Here is a 15,648-nt window from a genome sequence, read left to right as displayed (position 1 = left end):
ATAAAATCAGGAGAGTGCAGGGGAAGAAAGTCAGGCTCACTCCGTCTTCAGGAGGTTGTAGGCCTGAAGAATGTTACACAACTAGGGAGACAATCGGGGAATTTGAAAGCAAGGAATGAGCAACTTAAACCGGAAGCTGATCCCACTTGGTGAGCACGGGTATATTACTCATGGAGCTGGCCACGTCATTTTGACCCTCTTGATTGCCTCATTGATTTGAAAATTTCGTGCTGCAGCTATGACTTCTCTACTTTGCACATTCGCCCATTCCTATCTGGTTCCCTCGTCAGCCACCTGCTCAGTTGCACGAAACCGTCTGTTTATCTCAAATGTCCATTTTTGCGAAAAGAGCCAGCTACGCCCGAAGGTTAGACTGACGTTAACAGTTGGAAATTTTGCCAAGTTAACTCTGCGACCAACTTCGACTTTACCTTAAGACGTTACTGAATTCGGTTCACCCTCAATGATTAAATCTGATAATTTAAAAAAAAACTAGATTCATGAAATGTGACGATTTCGCCCCAAAAATACAATTCACAGTGAATCGCACCACAAACAAATCCTAATCCAGTGAAAATGATTACTGATTTTTCAGAAACAGTGAAAATGCATATTTTTCCGCAAGGTAAAGTTGGATTGCAAAGTTGTTTGCAATATTTATTTTAACTTTGGCTCCGAAATCATCCATAAATAACCAGGGCGTTCCATTCACTAGGTGGGCAAGACTTTTACTGTCATTGGTCACTTAACGGAACGTTGCCCTTGATTGATAGGCATATAGACCAATCAATTTTAAGTTCATTCCGAATTTCCATTGGTGCAAATGGACTGTAGGCACCTCCCCGTTCCTCCATTTGATGGGTGCTGCCCAACAAATCCCGCCTCTTTTGCCCTCGTGACTGGAGGACATTTGCGAAGTGATTGGTGCTCAGGTCTGTCTGTCATGTTACGTAACGAGGGGGTACGTCTGTCACGCCGGGACGACCGTGAGCATCAGGGGGTGGAGCTTGGTCTATAAGCCGGGCGCCGGGAGCCGGGAGCGGGCTAGTCCCCCTGTCCATGGAGGTGGGTTGTGTCGGCTCGGAGCGCGGTCTCCGCCGCCCCCCTCGTCTCCTGATGGATCCCCGGGCGGAGGTGCAGGCCACCGGGCCGGACTCCGCGTCCGTTGACGTCTACGAGTCTCTGCCCGAAAGCGCTTCGGTCAAGGCGCACATGCTAGCGGGCTCGGTGGCTGGGATCCTGGAGCACTCGCTCATGTTCCCTATCGACTCAGTGAAGGTGGGTACAGCGACGGGAATTGACAGCCCCCTCCGTTCCCCTGGCACGTGGTTCGGAGCATGGGCCACTGATGGATGATTGGTGGCACGGCCGGTGGGTGCTGGGGCAATGAGTACTGGTTTGTTGGGCGCTTGGTGTTGGGGTGGCGAGGGTAGGTGCAGGGGCAGTGGATGCTGGTGTGAATGCCATTGGTGACTGGCAGTCAGGCAACTGAACACTGGGTTCTGAATAGTGTCAATAGTTATCAGCCAGCAGCACTGAATAAGGAGCAGGACACTAGGCACTCAGGTCTGGAGAGAAAGTTACATAAAACACTGACTCCAATTACCCAGGGCTGTTCACTTTACCAGTGGTAGAGTGAAAAGCTGGTCATATAGATCAGCTATATACATTGCATTGAAGTAACAGTTAAAAACAAAACAGGATGCAGAATCAAATACAATAGCTATTGAGAAAGTACAGTGCACGTAGACAATAAGGTGCAAAATCCTAATAAGGTAGATTGTGAGGTCAAGAGTCCATCTTATCATTCTAGGGAACTACTCAATAGTCTTATAACAGTTAGGTAGAACCTATCCTTGAGCCTGATAGTATATGCCTTCAGGCTTTTGACTTCGTTGGGTTGGGTTGAGTTGTTCTGATCTTGGTAATTTACTTGCAAACGTTTCGTCACCAAACAAGGAGACATCATGAGTGTGCTTTTATTTGTGGTGTGTCCTCCGAATGCTTAGCCTTTATATACTTTTGGTCGCATGGCAAAGAAGTGTTTGCGAGTAAGCTCCCAAGATTGGAGAACAGTTCAACCCTACCACCGACCGTCCGAGCTGCACATGATCTGAATTTTGGCTTTGTCCAATGGGAAGGGCCAGGAAAGGAGTGGGAGAGGTCTTTGATTATGTTACTTGTTTTACTGAGTGAGAAATACAGACCGAGTCGATGCAGGGTGGCTGGTTTCCCTAATGTACTGAGCTGTGTCCACATCGCTCTGCCGATTCTTGTGGTAACTGGTGGAGCAGATGCCGTAACAAGCTGTAATGCATCGATTAAAAAATTAAGGGTTGATGGTGACATGTCAAGTTTTTTTTGAGATTAGAATATTAATCTCTTGGTAAGGGGTCATGATGTGAAGGGTCAGGATATATGCCTGTACACTGCAGAATCAGAATCTGGTTTAATATCACTGGCATATGAATTGAAATTTGTTGCTTTTGGCAGCAGTACATAATTAAACTGTATATTACAGTAAGTGTATATATAAAACAGTTAAATGTGCAACAAAAGAAAAGTAGTGAGATGATGTTCATAGGTTCAATGTCCGTTCAGAAATCTGGAAGAGGGGAAGAAATTATTCTTGAACTGTAGTGTGTGGGTTCAGGCTTCTGTTCCTCCATCCTGATGGTAACAATGGAAAGAGTGCATATTTTGGGTGATGAGTCCTTGATGATGGATGCCATCTCTCTGAGGCATCACTCCTTGAGGAGGTCCTGGAAGCTGAGGAGGCCAGTGCCCATGATGGAGCTGACTGAGTTTACACCTCTTTGCGGCTTATTTCGATCCTGTGCCCCCCCCCCCGGCCCACACATACAATACCAGGCGGTGATACAGCCAGTTAGAATGCTCTCCATGGATGTCTGGAGAAATTAGTCAGTGTCTTTGGTGACATACAAAAGCTCCTCAGTCTCCTAATGTAATATAGCCACTCTCATGCCTTCTTTGTAACTGCATCGATATGTTGGGCACAGGATAGATTATCAGATGTTGACACCCAGAAAATGGAAATTGTTTATCCTTTCCATTTCTGATCCCTCGATAAGGACCTTGTCTTGCCCTTTCTGAAGCCCACAATCAATTCTTTGGTCTTACTGACTTTGAGTGCAAGGTTGTTGCGACATCACGCAACCCAGCTGATCTGTCTCGCTCCTGTATCTCTCATCACCTTCTGAATTTCTGCCAACAATAGTTGTATAGTTATAGAGATAAAGCACACAATAGGCCCTTCCAGCCCTTTGAGCCACACCCCCCAGCAATTCCCTGGTTTAATCCTAGCCTAATTATGGGACAGTTTACAATGACCAGTTAATTTACCAACTGTTCTGTCTTTGAATTGCGGGAAGTAACTGAAGCACCTGGATGAAACCCACGCGGTCATGGGGAGAAGGTACAAGCTACTCACAGACAGTGGTGGAAATGAACCTGGGTTGAGCTAATCTCTCTACCGGGGGGGGGGGGGGGCGTGCACTACACAGGATCGAAATAAGCTGCAGAAAGTTGTAAACTAGTGCCCCGCGTGAGAAACGAGCAAGCTCACGACCTTGAGATTATGAGACTGCAAGTTTATGGATAGCATTTGGGCTGTGCCAGGCCACACAGTCATGGATGTAGAGAGAGTAGGGCGGTGGGCTGAGCACACATCCCTGCTGATTATCAGTGGGTGGAGATGTTATTTCCAATCTGCACAGACCTCGAGGATCCAGTTGCAGAGGGAGGTAGGGAGGTACAGAGGTCCAGGTTTTGGAGCTTTTTTTGATCAGAGCCTTTGGAATAATTGTGTTAAACGCTGAGCCGTAGTCGATATATGGCATCCTGTCCAGGTGATGAGCCAATGAGATTACATTCACTGCAGACCTACTGTGGCGAAAGGCAAATTACAGTGGCTCCGGTCCTTGCATAGTCAGAAATTGATCCTAGTCGTAACCAAACTTACAAAGCACTTCACGCCGTAGATGTGAGTGTGCTGGACGATAGAATGAGAAATCATAAACCTGGCATTACTCTTTAATCTGGGATCAATCAGGAGATGACGATATCTGTTCTAATCTATGGTTGTGTATTCAGGGGCATTGGGACTGCTGTGATTAGTGGATTTCCCTGTTATTTCTGTAGCTGGTAGCATTATAATATACTACCTCAGCTTTATTCCTAAAGACACAAGTGCATGCTTACTGCATGCTAACCCGTAGGCTTTGTGACTCTAGGGCACTCTCTGGGACTGTTCATATTATAGAAGAAGGTATTCCTCCAAGGTTTGTGGGTCTAAAGTGGCTAAAGAGGGCAATATGAGAACTGCAGGTTCTTCCACAGATGAGGCAGGAGTTGGAGGTGGGTGGGAGGTGTGTATCCGCGATCTTTGGGACTGGATAGTATGCTGCATACAATAGCAGGCTAGTGCTCTGAGGTAACCTTATCCCTATTTTATCCCTCAATATTGAGGTCTAGGTAGTGTTTTCTCATGTTGCTTTCCTATTTGAGTTATAGCCCGTTGCAGGGATGCATGCTGCACGCTGAACACATTTTCCACCCGAGGCAGTCATCATTGTCTACCGTAATTGAGAGTTGCCTTGCGAGATGGTGGAAGTGTTTCAAATTTTTCAGTGTCTCTGAACTTTAACTGTCGAAGATTGATATTGTATGGCGGGGTGGATTGCTCAAGAGCTTTTTCACTCTCTTGTGAGCTTCATGGGTTGAGCTGGCTATGACTTTTGGAGTGCAGTCTCTGAGCGTATTAACAATTGCCACTTACTGGGATTGGGGCTGATTTTGGCTGTTGGACTGAAGATGTAAATAGAACTTTGTTCTGTGGCTTGGCTCCACTACAACAGTGAACTCAGTTAGAAGTAAGATGCACCACCGTGCAAGAAACATTAATAAGTGTCTTAGCGATGATAGAGCGTTGCTTGACACCACTCTGCACTAAGGTTTGTTTGTTGTGGTCCTGTTCATTAATGTCATTAATTCCATGGTGGCATAGTGTTTCTGCATCGTGTAGAAGAACTTCTGCAGGTAGCCAAATTTGGAAAGGTTACCTCCCACAGGCCACCCCAGCTGATGGGGTCTGGGGATAGTCTAAAGTCACCAAAATCTCTTGGTGGTTGATGCTGTTCCCTGTAGTTCTCTTTGGAAGATTATGATCATTGAAGATCATATCCATTGTGCCCCTAATCAGGGGTTCCCAATTTATATTATGCCTTGGACCAATACCGTTAAGCAAGGTTAGGAACCCCTGCTTTAAATGAATGGAATTCACTCTGGGAGAGGATGCGATTGAGGAGGAGACGCATGCCTCCAAACCCAACGACAAGGTTACGGTCCTCTTGGAGGAAGAGCCTCATATTAAGGGGATTCTCTAATTGTCACGGGACATTTGAAACAATACATTAACCATGCCTCTACACCTTGGCAAACTGGTGTGTGCTACATACAGTGCTGAGACTGTTTGTGAAATGTGCTGTTTTATACAGTAGAGGAAGCATTCATGTAAAGTAACAAGGACTTATATTCTTGGCCGTGCATTTTATGCAAACCAGTGAGACGTCTCTTTCAGAGAACACTCCTTTATATTGTAATTTGTACTCACCAGAAGTTTTTCTATATTCAGAGTGCTTGTCTGTAGGATAACTTGACCTTTGTACCTGAGGAGTACATCTGCATAAATCATTGACTGTGGGTTATATCATAGCAATGATTACGTTCTCTTGAGCACTGTGACTCTTGCCTGGGGTGCAATGCATCGTAACCAGTAGTTTATCCACTTGGGCAGGCATGCATTCTTTATAAAACAATGCAGAGACAGTGATGCCCTAGGGTATGAATGCATTCCATAAAGAAATAACACCGGGATATCTCTCTTTGTAGCATATTTCTCCGTGGTTTATTTGTTGAGTTAAGATGTATCTAGTTTAATTATCAGCTTGGCGCTGCTCTCTTGGGCAGCCTATAAGTTTACCGATGAATTATGTTTACTGAGAAGTTTACAACGAGACGACTTTCTGCTGTAGCAGTGGTTGGCTGTTCCATTGTAAGTGGCAGGATTATGGCTGTTACAAGTCAAATCACTCTGGAGCCTTTCTCTGCATGAATAGAATATTCAAATAGCCTGTCTGTTAAACAGAGCATTGCTTTAAACTCTATTCATGCTCCATGTGTTATTAGAGTCGTAGAGACAGTTTTGCCCAACTCATCCTAGCTGGCCAAGTTGCCCATATCTCTCTCCTGGGGTTCCCAACCCTTTTTTATGCCACAGACCCCTACCATTAACCAAGGGGTCCGTGGACCCCAGGTTAGGAACCTGGCAGTAAACCTTGCCTGTCCGTGTCCCTGCCTGACCGGCTTGACTTCACACAACTCTTTCTGCTGTACCAGAAACGGCCATTTGTGCTGGGAGCTTGTTCTTTAAGTTGCTGTGGAACTGCTTCCAGTACTGCGAACAAGCAAATTGAAATCATTTATCTGCATAGGGTATGGTATATTGCAAGTTACGTTGCATCAAAATTGGGTTAAATGCCACCAACATATGTCGTGAAATTTGTTAATTTAGCAGCAGCAATGCAATGCAATACATGACAAATATAGGAAAAAAATCAATTGGTGTGTGTGTGTGTGTGTGTGTGTGTGTGTGTGTGTGTGTGTGTGTGTATATATATTAAAAATGGTACAAGAACAGAAATGATAAAAAGTGAGGTAGTGTTCATGGGTTCAATGTCGATTTAGAAATTGGATAGCAAAGGGGACGAAGCTATTCCTAAATTGCTGAGTGTGTGCATGTGTCCACTGTCCACACAGACACAGTGGCACTGACAAGCTCCTGCAGCCCGGACCTGGAACACCTGTTGGTGAAGTGTCGTCCTTACTATCTGCCACAGGAGTTCACCTCGGTCATACTGACAGCAGTCTACATTTCTCTTCCCCCCGCCCCCCCCCGGCGGACGTGGAGTGTGCTCTGAACATACTGTATGCCAACGTTAGTGAACTTGAGACCAGGTATCTGGAAGCTTTGTTCATTACAGCCGGGAACTTTAACCAGACCAATCTCAGAAAGGCGCTGCCAAAGTTATACCAACATGTCTCCTGCCCCACTAGAGGCCAGAATATACTTGACCACTGCTACACAGCAGTCAAGGATGCCTACAGTTCTGTCCCACAACCTCATTTCGGAAAATCGGACCGTCAGGCCGTACTCCTTCTCCCGGCTTACAAACAGAAACTGAAGCGGGAGGTCACGGTGACAAAAGTAGTGTCGTGTTGGACAGAGGAGATGGATGAGGTCCTCCGTGACTGCTTTGAATCGGTGGACTGGTTAGTATTCAAGGACTTGGCAGCTAACCTCTGAGTATGCCTCAGCTGTCACAGACTTTATCTGGAAATGCACAGATGTGTTTCGCAAGATGATGCGGGTATGCCCTAACTGGAAACCTTGGATGAATTATGAGTTCAAGTCCCTTTTGAAGGCTAGAACTGCGGCTTTTAGGTCTGGGAATACCAGCCGCTACACGGAATCCAGGCGTGAACTCTGGAAAGCCATTAAGGGCGCCAAGAGGCAATATCGAGCCAAGGCTAACCAGAGGGATGCCAGCAGATAATGGCAGGGTCTAAATGAGATCACTGGGTACAAAGAAAAGGCTGGGAATATCAATAACTGTGGCACTTCTCTTCCTGATGAACTTAACATATTCTACACAAGATCCGAACAGAAGAGGAGTGTCCTGCTCCCTCTGGATGAACCGGACCTGGTGGCATCAAGATTCATCGTCACCGAGGAGGACGTTAGAAGGGCCTTCCTGAAGATAAATCCAAGGAAGGTGACGGGCCCAGATGGCGTCCCGGAACGGGTTCTCCGGGCCTGTGCAAGCGAGCTAGCTGGAGTGTTTGCTGACATCTTCAACTACTCCTTGCTTCAGTCTAAGATCCCCTCGAATTTTAAGGCAACGATAATCCCGGTGCCAAAGAAGAGCAAGGTGGCATGCCTGAATGACTATGGACCTGTGGCTCTGACATTAATTGCTATGAAGCGCTTCGAGAGATTGGTTATGGCACACATCAACCACAGCCTACCGGTTAACCTTGAGGCTTTACAATTCGCCTACCGGAGCAACAGGTCAACGGCAGATACCATCTCTCTGGCCCTACATTCCCCCTTAGAACACCTGGAGAATAAAGACACATATGTAAGGCGCCTTTTCATTGACTACAGCTCTGCCTTTAACACCATCATTCCAAATCAACTGATTCCTAAGCTGCGGAACCTGGGCCTTAGCACTCAGATCTGCAGCTGGATCTTCAACTTCCTCACAGACAGGACCCAGGCTGTAAAAGTAGTGGACAAGCTCTCCTCTACAATCACTCTGAGCACCGGTGCCCCAAAAGGCTGTGTACTCAGCCCCCTGCTGTACTCATTGTACACCCATGATTGTGTAGCCAAGTTTCCATTGAACTCAATATATAAGTTTGCTGATGACACAACAATTGTAGGCCGTATCTCGGGTAATGATGAGTTTGAGTACCGACAGGAAATTAGGAACCTGGTGGCATGGTGCGAAGACAATGATCTATCCCTCAACGTTAGCAAAACGAAGGAGTTGGTTGTTGACTTCAGAAGGAGTAGCGGACTACGTGACCCCATTTACATCCGTGGTGTGCAAGTGGATCAGGTCAAAAGCTTTCAATTCCTCGGGGTCAATATCACAAATGACCTGACTTGGTCCAACCAAGCAGAGTCCACTGCCAAGAAGGCCCGCCAGTGCCCTTACTTCCTGAGAAAACTAAAGAAATTTGGCCTGTCCCCTAAAACCCTCACTATTTTTTATAGATGCACTGTAGAAAGCATTCTTCTAGGGTGCATCACAACCTGGTATGGAAGTTGTCCTGTCCAAGACTGGAAGAAGCTGCAGAAGATCGTGAACACAGCCCAGCACATCACGCAAACCAGTTTTCTGTCTTTGGACTCACTTCACACCACACGCTGTCGGAGCAGTGCTGCCAGGATTATCAAGGACACGACCCACCCAGCCAACAGACTTTTCATCCCTCTTCCCTCCGGGAGAAGGCTCAGGAGCTTGAAGACTCGTATGGCCAGATTTGGGAACAGCCTCTTTCCAACTGTGATTAAGACTGCTGAACAGATCTTGACCCGGATCTGGGCCGTACCCTCCAAATATCCGGACCTGCCTCTTGTTTTTTTTTTTTTTTGCATTACCTTACTTTCCCTTTTCTATTTTCTATTTATGATTTATAATTTATATTTTTAATACTTACTATCGATTTGTACTCCAGGGAGTGCAAAACGCAGAATCATATATAGCTGTGATGATTGTACGCTCTAGTATCAATTGTTTGGCGACAATAAAGTAAAGTAAAGCTTCTGTGCCTCTTTCCTGATGGTAACGAAGAGAAGAGGGCATGTCCTTGGTAATGGGGGTCCAGAATAACATATGCTGCCTTTCTGAGGCACCGCTCTTTGAAGGGGTCTTGGGTACTCCGGGGGCTGGAACACATGATGCAGACAAGAATTGTCTAAACTTACTGTATTGCCTTCACTTTCCTCCTCCTTGTTCTCCATCTCCTTCCCTTTATTCCATGGTCTACTGTCCTTCCCTATTAGATTCCATCTTGTTCAGACCTTTCTCTTCCACCTATCCCCTCCCAGCTACTTGCGTCAATGCCACTTCTCATTCACCTTGATTCACCTATCATCCACCAGCTCGTTCTTCGCCCTGCCCCACAGCTTTATTCAGTCTTTCGACCTGATGAAGGGTCTCGACCTGAAACGTTGGCGATTCATTTCGCTCCATAGCTGCTGCCTGGCCTGCAGAGTTCCTCTAGCATTTCCCGTGTTTTGCTCCAGGCTTCCAGTATCTGCAATCTGTCTCGTCTGGATCGAAACGACTGTAAAAACGAGAGATTGTGCAGATGCTAGAAAGCTTGAATAATGCACGCACAATGTTGGGGAAACTCAGCAAGTCAAGCAGCATCTATGGAGGGGAGTAAACAGTAAAGAGCATAGTGGCCAGAATAAGGTGGGGCAGGGGGTAAGGTGTACAAGCTGATAGGTGAGACCAGGTGGGATGAAGTGAAAAGCTGGGAGGTGATAGGTGGAAGAGGTAAAAAGCTGAAGGGGGAGGAATCTGATTGAAAGAATAGTCAAAAAGAAAGGGGAGGGGAACCAGAGGGGGATGATGGGCAGGTGAGAAGAAAAGGGGCGAGAGGGTAACCAGAATGGGGAGTGGCATAAGAGAGGAGGGATGGGGGGGGTGCAGGGGAGACACATTATCGGAGGTTGGAGAAATTGATGTTCATGCCATCTGGTTGGAGGTTATCCAGACAAAAAGGTGTTGCTTCTCCAACTGGTGTTTGGCCAGACCGTGGCAGTAAAGGAGGTCATGGACAGTCATGTTGGAACAGAAAGTTGAATTGAAATAAGTAGCCACTGGGAGATCCTGCCTTTTGCGGCAGACAGAGTGAAGATGCTCGATAATGTGACCCCTCTTCTTCCCCCCCCCCCCCCCATCTGCAGCGGGTTACGTTGATGTAGAGGAGGTTGCACTGGGAGCGCTGGATACAATAGATAACCCTGACATAATCACAAGTGAAGTGCCACCTCATCTTGAACGATGGTTTGGAGTCCAAATGATGAAGAAGTGAAGGGGCAGGTGTACCACTAGTCACGTTTGCAAGGAGAGGGAGATCAGTGGGGAGGGACAAGTAGACAAGGGAGTCAGCACTGGGGCTCCACAGGGGACTGTCTTGTCTCCCTTTCTCTTCACCATTTACACCTCGGACTTCCAACTACTGCACAGAGTCTTGTCATCTTCAGAAGTTTTCTGATGACTCTGCCATAGTTGGATGCATCAGCAAGGGAGATGAGGCTGAGTACAGGGCTACGGTAAGAAACTTTGTCACATGGTGTGAGCAGAATTATCTGCAGCTTAATGTGAAAAAGACTAAGGAGCTGGTAGACCTGAGGAGAGCTAAGGTACCGGTGACCCCTGTTTCCATCCAGGGGGTCAGTGTGGACATGGTGGAGGATTACAAATACCAGGGGATACGAATTGACAATAAACTGGACTGGTCAAAGAACGCAGAGGCTGTCTACAAGAAGGGTCAGAGCGGTCTCTATTTCCTGATGAGACTGAGGTCCTTTAGCATCTGCCAGACGATGCTGAGGATGTTCTACGAGTCTGTGGTGGCCAGTGCGATCATGTTTGCTGTTGTGTGCTGGTGCAGCAGGCTGAGGGTAGCAGACACCATCAGCATCAACAAACTCATTCGTAAGGCCAGTGATGTTGTGGGGATGGAACTGGACTCGCTCACGGTGGTGTCTGAAAAGAGGATGCTGTCTAAGTTGCATGCCATCTTGGTCAATGTCTCCCATCCACTACATAATGTACTGGTTGGGCACAGGAGTACATTCAGCTAGAGACTCATTCCACTGAGATGCAACACAGAGTGTCATAGGAAGTCATTCCTGCCTGTGGCCATCAAACTTTACAACTCCTCCCCTGGAGGATCAGACACCCTGAGCCAATAGGCTGGTCCTGGACTTATTTCATAATTTGCTGGCATAATTTACATATTGCTATTTAACTATTTATGGTTCTATTACTATTTATTATTTAGGGTGCAACTGTAACGAAAACCAATTTCCACCAGGATCAATAAAATATGACTATGAGTCACGTAGGGAGTGGAGGTGGGCAGTGGGAGGAAGATGTGCTTAGTGGTATTATAGATGGAAGTTTTAGAGGGTGATGTGTTGTATACAGAGGGCCATTGGGATTTGGGTAAGGACAAGGAGAACTCTTATCTCTGTTATGCAAGATGATGATGGGGGCAGCATTGTTGGCAGTGGAAGGGAAAACTCCTTCTTTGGAAAAGGAAGATATCTCTAATGCATTTGAATGGAAAGCCTCATCCTGAAAACAAATACAAGAAAATGTGCAGATGCTGGAAACCCAGAGCTGGAGGCACTCAGCAGATCATCTCTAGAAATTAATAAACAGTCTACGTTTTGGGCCGAGACCCTTCTTCAGGACTAGAGAGCAAGGAGGAAGATCAGGATGAAAAGGTGGGGTGGGGGGAGGGAGGGAGGATAGCTAGAAGGTGATAGGTGAAACCAGGTGGGTAGGAGGCTATCCAGATGGAATATATGGTATCGTTCTTCCATTCTGAAGGTGGCCTCTTTGTGGCATGCAGAGATCATGGACCGGTGAGTCTGGAGAAAATGGGATGAGATGGCACCAGCTATGTCTGCCCCCTTGCTGGCCACTTAGGACGGTCCACGTTCCAAGCCTTCCCCGGTATTGCTCCCCAGCTCTTCCTCTGCTACCTTCACGACTGCATTGGTGCTGCTTCATACTGAGCTCGTCAGTTTCATCAACTTTGCCTCTAACTTCCACTCTGCCCTTAAATTTACTTGACACCCCCCTCTCTGGAGACAAACTGTCGAGCAACATCTTTTGTAAACCTTCTGATTCCTATGGTTATCTTGACTGTATCTCTTCCCATCCTGTCTCCTGTAAAAAATTCTGTTTTCTCAGTTCCTTCATCTCTACTGCATTTGTTCCCAAGATGCAACTTCTGTTTCTAGGACATCAGAGGTGAACTCAGTCTTCAAAGAACAGGGTTTCCCTTCCTCCAGCGTTGATGCTTCCCTCACCTGCATCTTCTCAGAGCCTTAACAATGGCAGAGTTCCTCTTGTCCTTGCTTACCACCCCATCCAACATCCAACACATTATCCTCCGCACTTCTGCTATCTCCAAAGGGATCCTACCATGAATCATATCTTTACCTCCCACCCCTCTTCACTTTCCACAGGGATCGCTCCCTGTCCATTTGTCCTTTCTCACTCTTTTCCCTCCCAGCACTTATCCCTACAAGTGGCTAAAGTGCTACAATTGCCCATTCACTTCTTCCCTTGCCTCCATTCAGGGGTCCCAAAACTGTCCTTCCAGGTGTGGCAACACTTCATCTGTGAGTCTGCCGGGGTTGTCTTATTGTGTCCGGTCCTCTTGATGTGGCCTCCTCTACGTTGGTGAGGTCCGCTGTAAACTAGGGAATGGCTTCTGTAGCATCTCTGCTCCATTGGCCAAAGCAGAATTTCCCGGTGGCCAAGCATTTTAATTCCCATTCCCACTCTGACATATCCACTCTTGTGCCAAGATGTGGCTAACCACAGTGGAGGAGCAGCACCTTGTATTACATCTGGGTAGCCTGCAACCTGACAGCATGAAAATCGATTTCTCCTTACAGTAAAAAAAATCCTCCTGCCCCTTCTGTAACCCACTCTGACCTCTTATCTCTTTTCACCGCCCCCTTGGTCCCTTCATCCTTCCCTTTCTCCTCTCTTATCACATTCCTTCATCTCTGGCCCTTTACCTTTCCTACCCACCTGGCTTCACCTATCACTTTCCCTCTCCCCCCCCCCCCTTTTTATTCTGTCGTGTTCCTCCTTCTTCTCCAGTCCTGACATAGGGTCTCGGCTCAAAACGTCGACTGTTTTTTATTTCTATAAATGCTGCCTGATCTGCTGAGTTCCTCCAGCACTGAGTGCGATCCTGAAAATGTGCAGCTGAGGAAAGTGCAGAGCATTTTTACAAGCAACAGGGTCAGAAGAGGTATCGTCAATATACCTGAGTCATTAGATGTGTAAAAGATGTCAGCGGGTGGTCTGTCTCCAAAGATGGAGGAAGCAAAGTGTCAGAGATAGACCCAAGAAAATTTGAGGGCAGGGTGGAAGTTGCAGGCAAGGGTGATGAAATTGACAAGCTCAGCTTGGGTGCAAGAAGCAGCACTAATGCAGTCATCGATGTAGCGGAGGAAAAGTTGTTAAGTATTACCAGTGTATGCTTAGGAACATAGACTGTTTCACATAGCCGATGAAAAGGCAGGCATAGCTGGGGCCCATGTGGGTGCTCATGACTGCCTTTAGTTTGGAGAAAGTGGCAGGAAACAAAAGGAGAAACTGTTGACGGCGAGGATAATTTTCACTAGACAGGAGGTTTGGTGGAGGAGGGGAACTGGTTAGGTCTGTTGTCAAGCGCATAGTGTTTTAAGGCCTTCCTGATGGGGGTTGGAACTGCTGATTCCCCTGGAGGAATTATGCAAATCACTTTTAAGTACTTATAGGAATCTGTGTCTGGGGCTGTTGCCGACTTCAATTCGCTTAAGGAGGCACACCTTGATTTACAGCTTGCGGTGTCATCTTGGTGATTACTTTGGTGACTGTAAGGGAAAAGAAGTTAGTTAAGAACTGTAGGCAAAATGACATCAGCAAAACAATAATGAGCAATTGTTGGCTGTTATGTGTGCTGAGTTGGCAGGTACATGACTTGTCTGGAGCCCGCAGTTTTCTCCTTTTACTGCACTGGCTGTCACCTGTCCTGTTTCCTAGAGCTTAATCAACCCAGAATCTGGAGTGGGGGGGGTCGTGGGTGGTGTAATCAGAAGTGAAGCTGTTCAGGATATGCACGCGTTCTGTTTGGCAGGAGAGAGGTGTGGGTGACGGTAGCGTCGAAAGTGGTAGAAGAAAAACCCTGTTCTTTGGGGGCGGGGGGGGGGGGGGAAGAGAGATCTCCCCCAGATGTTCCAGAATGGAAAGCCTCACTGAGTACTGATGCAGCCCACTTGAAGAAGGGAATGACATTTTTATGCCTGACATGTGGGAAGCGGTATTTGCAAAAAGACAAAAACGAGAAAATCTGCAGATGCTGGAAATCCAAGCAACACACAAAATGCTGGAGGAACTCAGCAGACCAGGCAGCATCTATGAAAAAGAGTAGAGTCGAGTCAAGTCAAGTCGTCACTTTTTATTGTCATTTCGACCATAACTGCTGGTACAGTACACAGTAAAAAACGAGACAATGTTTTTCAGGACCATGGTGCTACATGAAACAATACAAAAACTACACTGAACTACGTAAACAACACAAAAACTACACTAGACTACAGACCTACCCAGGACTGCATAAAGTGCACAAAACAGTGCAGGCATTACAATAAATAATAAACAAGACAATAGGCGCAGTAGAGGGCAGTAGGGTGGTGTCAGTCCGGGTCGACTTTTCGGGCCGGAACCCTTCGGCAGGACTGGTGAAAAGAAGCTGAGGAGTAGATTTAAAAGGTGGAGGGGAGGGGAAGAGAGAATCACAAGTGATAGATGAAACCTGAAGAGGGAGGGATGAAATAAAGAGCTGGGAAGCTGATTGGTGAAAGAGACAGAAGACCATGGAAGAAAGGGAGGAGCACCAGAGGGAGGTGATGGATGGGCAAGGAGATAAGGTGAGAGGGAAAACGGGATGGGGAAATAATGAAGGGGTGTGTGGGAGGCCTTACTGGAAGTTCGAGAAATCAATGCTTGTGCCATCAGGTTGGAGGCTACCCAAATGGAATATAAGGTGGTGTTCCTTCAACCTAAGTGTGGCCTCATCACGACAGTGGAGGAGACCATTGATTGATATATGGGAATGGGAGGTGGAATTGAAATGGCTGGCTACTGGGAGATCCCACTTTTTCTGGCAGAGGGAGCATAGGTGCTTGGTGAAGCAGTCTCCTCATCTACTTCGGGTAACTCCGATATACAGGAGGCCACGCTGGGACAA

General features: G+C 46.8%; 1 protein-coding gene across 1 annotated transcript in view; it reads left to right on the top strand.

Annotated features, from left to right (window-relative positions):
• Nucleotides 1-991: 991 nt before the first annotated feature.
• LOC140201822 (mitoferrin-1-like) overlaps nt 992-15,648 on the top strand; it is a 45,578-nt gene continuing 30,921 nt past the window's right edge. The window contains exon 1 of the mRNA XM_072266526.1: nt 992-1,278. Coding sequence (XP_072122627.1) covers nt 1,060-1,278 — 219 coding nt within the window. The 5' untranslated portion in view covers nt 992-1,059. The remainder of the gene's footprint in view (nt 1,279-15,648) is intronic.

Source organism: Mobula birostris, chromosome 8, assembly GCF_030028105.1.
Source record: "Mobula birostris isolate sMobBir1 chromosome 8, sMobBir1.hap1, whole genome shotgun sequence".
NCBI classification, from domain to species: Eukaryota; Metazoa; Chordata; class Chondrichthyes; order Myliobatiformes; family Myliobatidae; genus Mobula; species Mobula birostris.
Note: the sequence above shows the minus strand (reverse complement) of the source record. Positions and strands in the feature narration are given on the sequence as shown.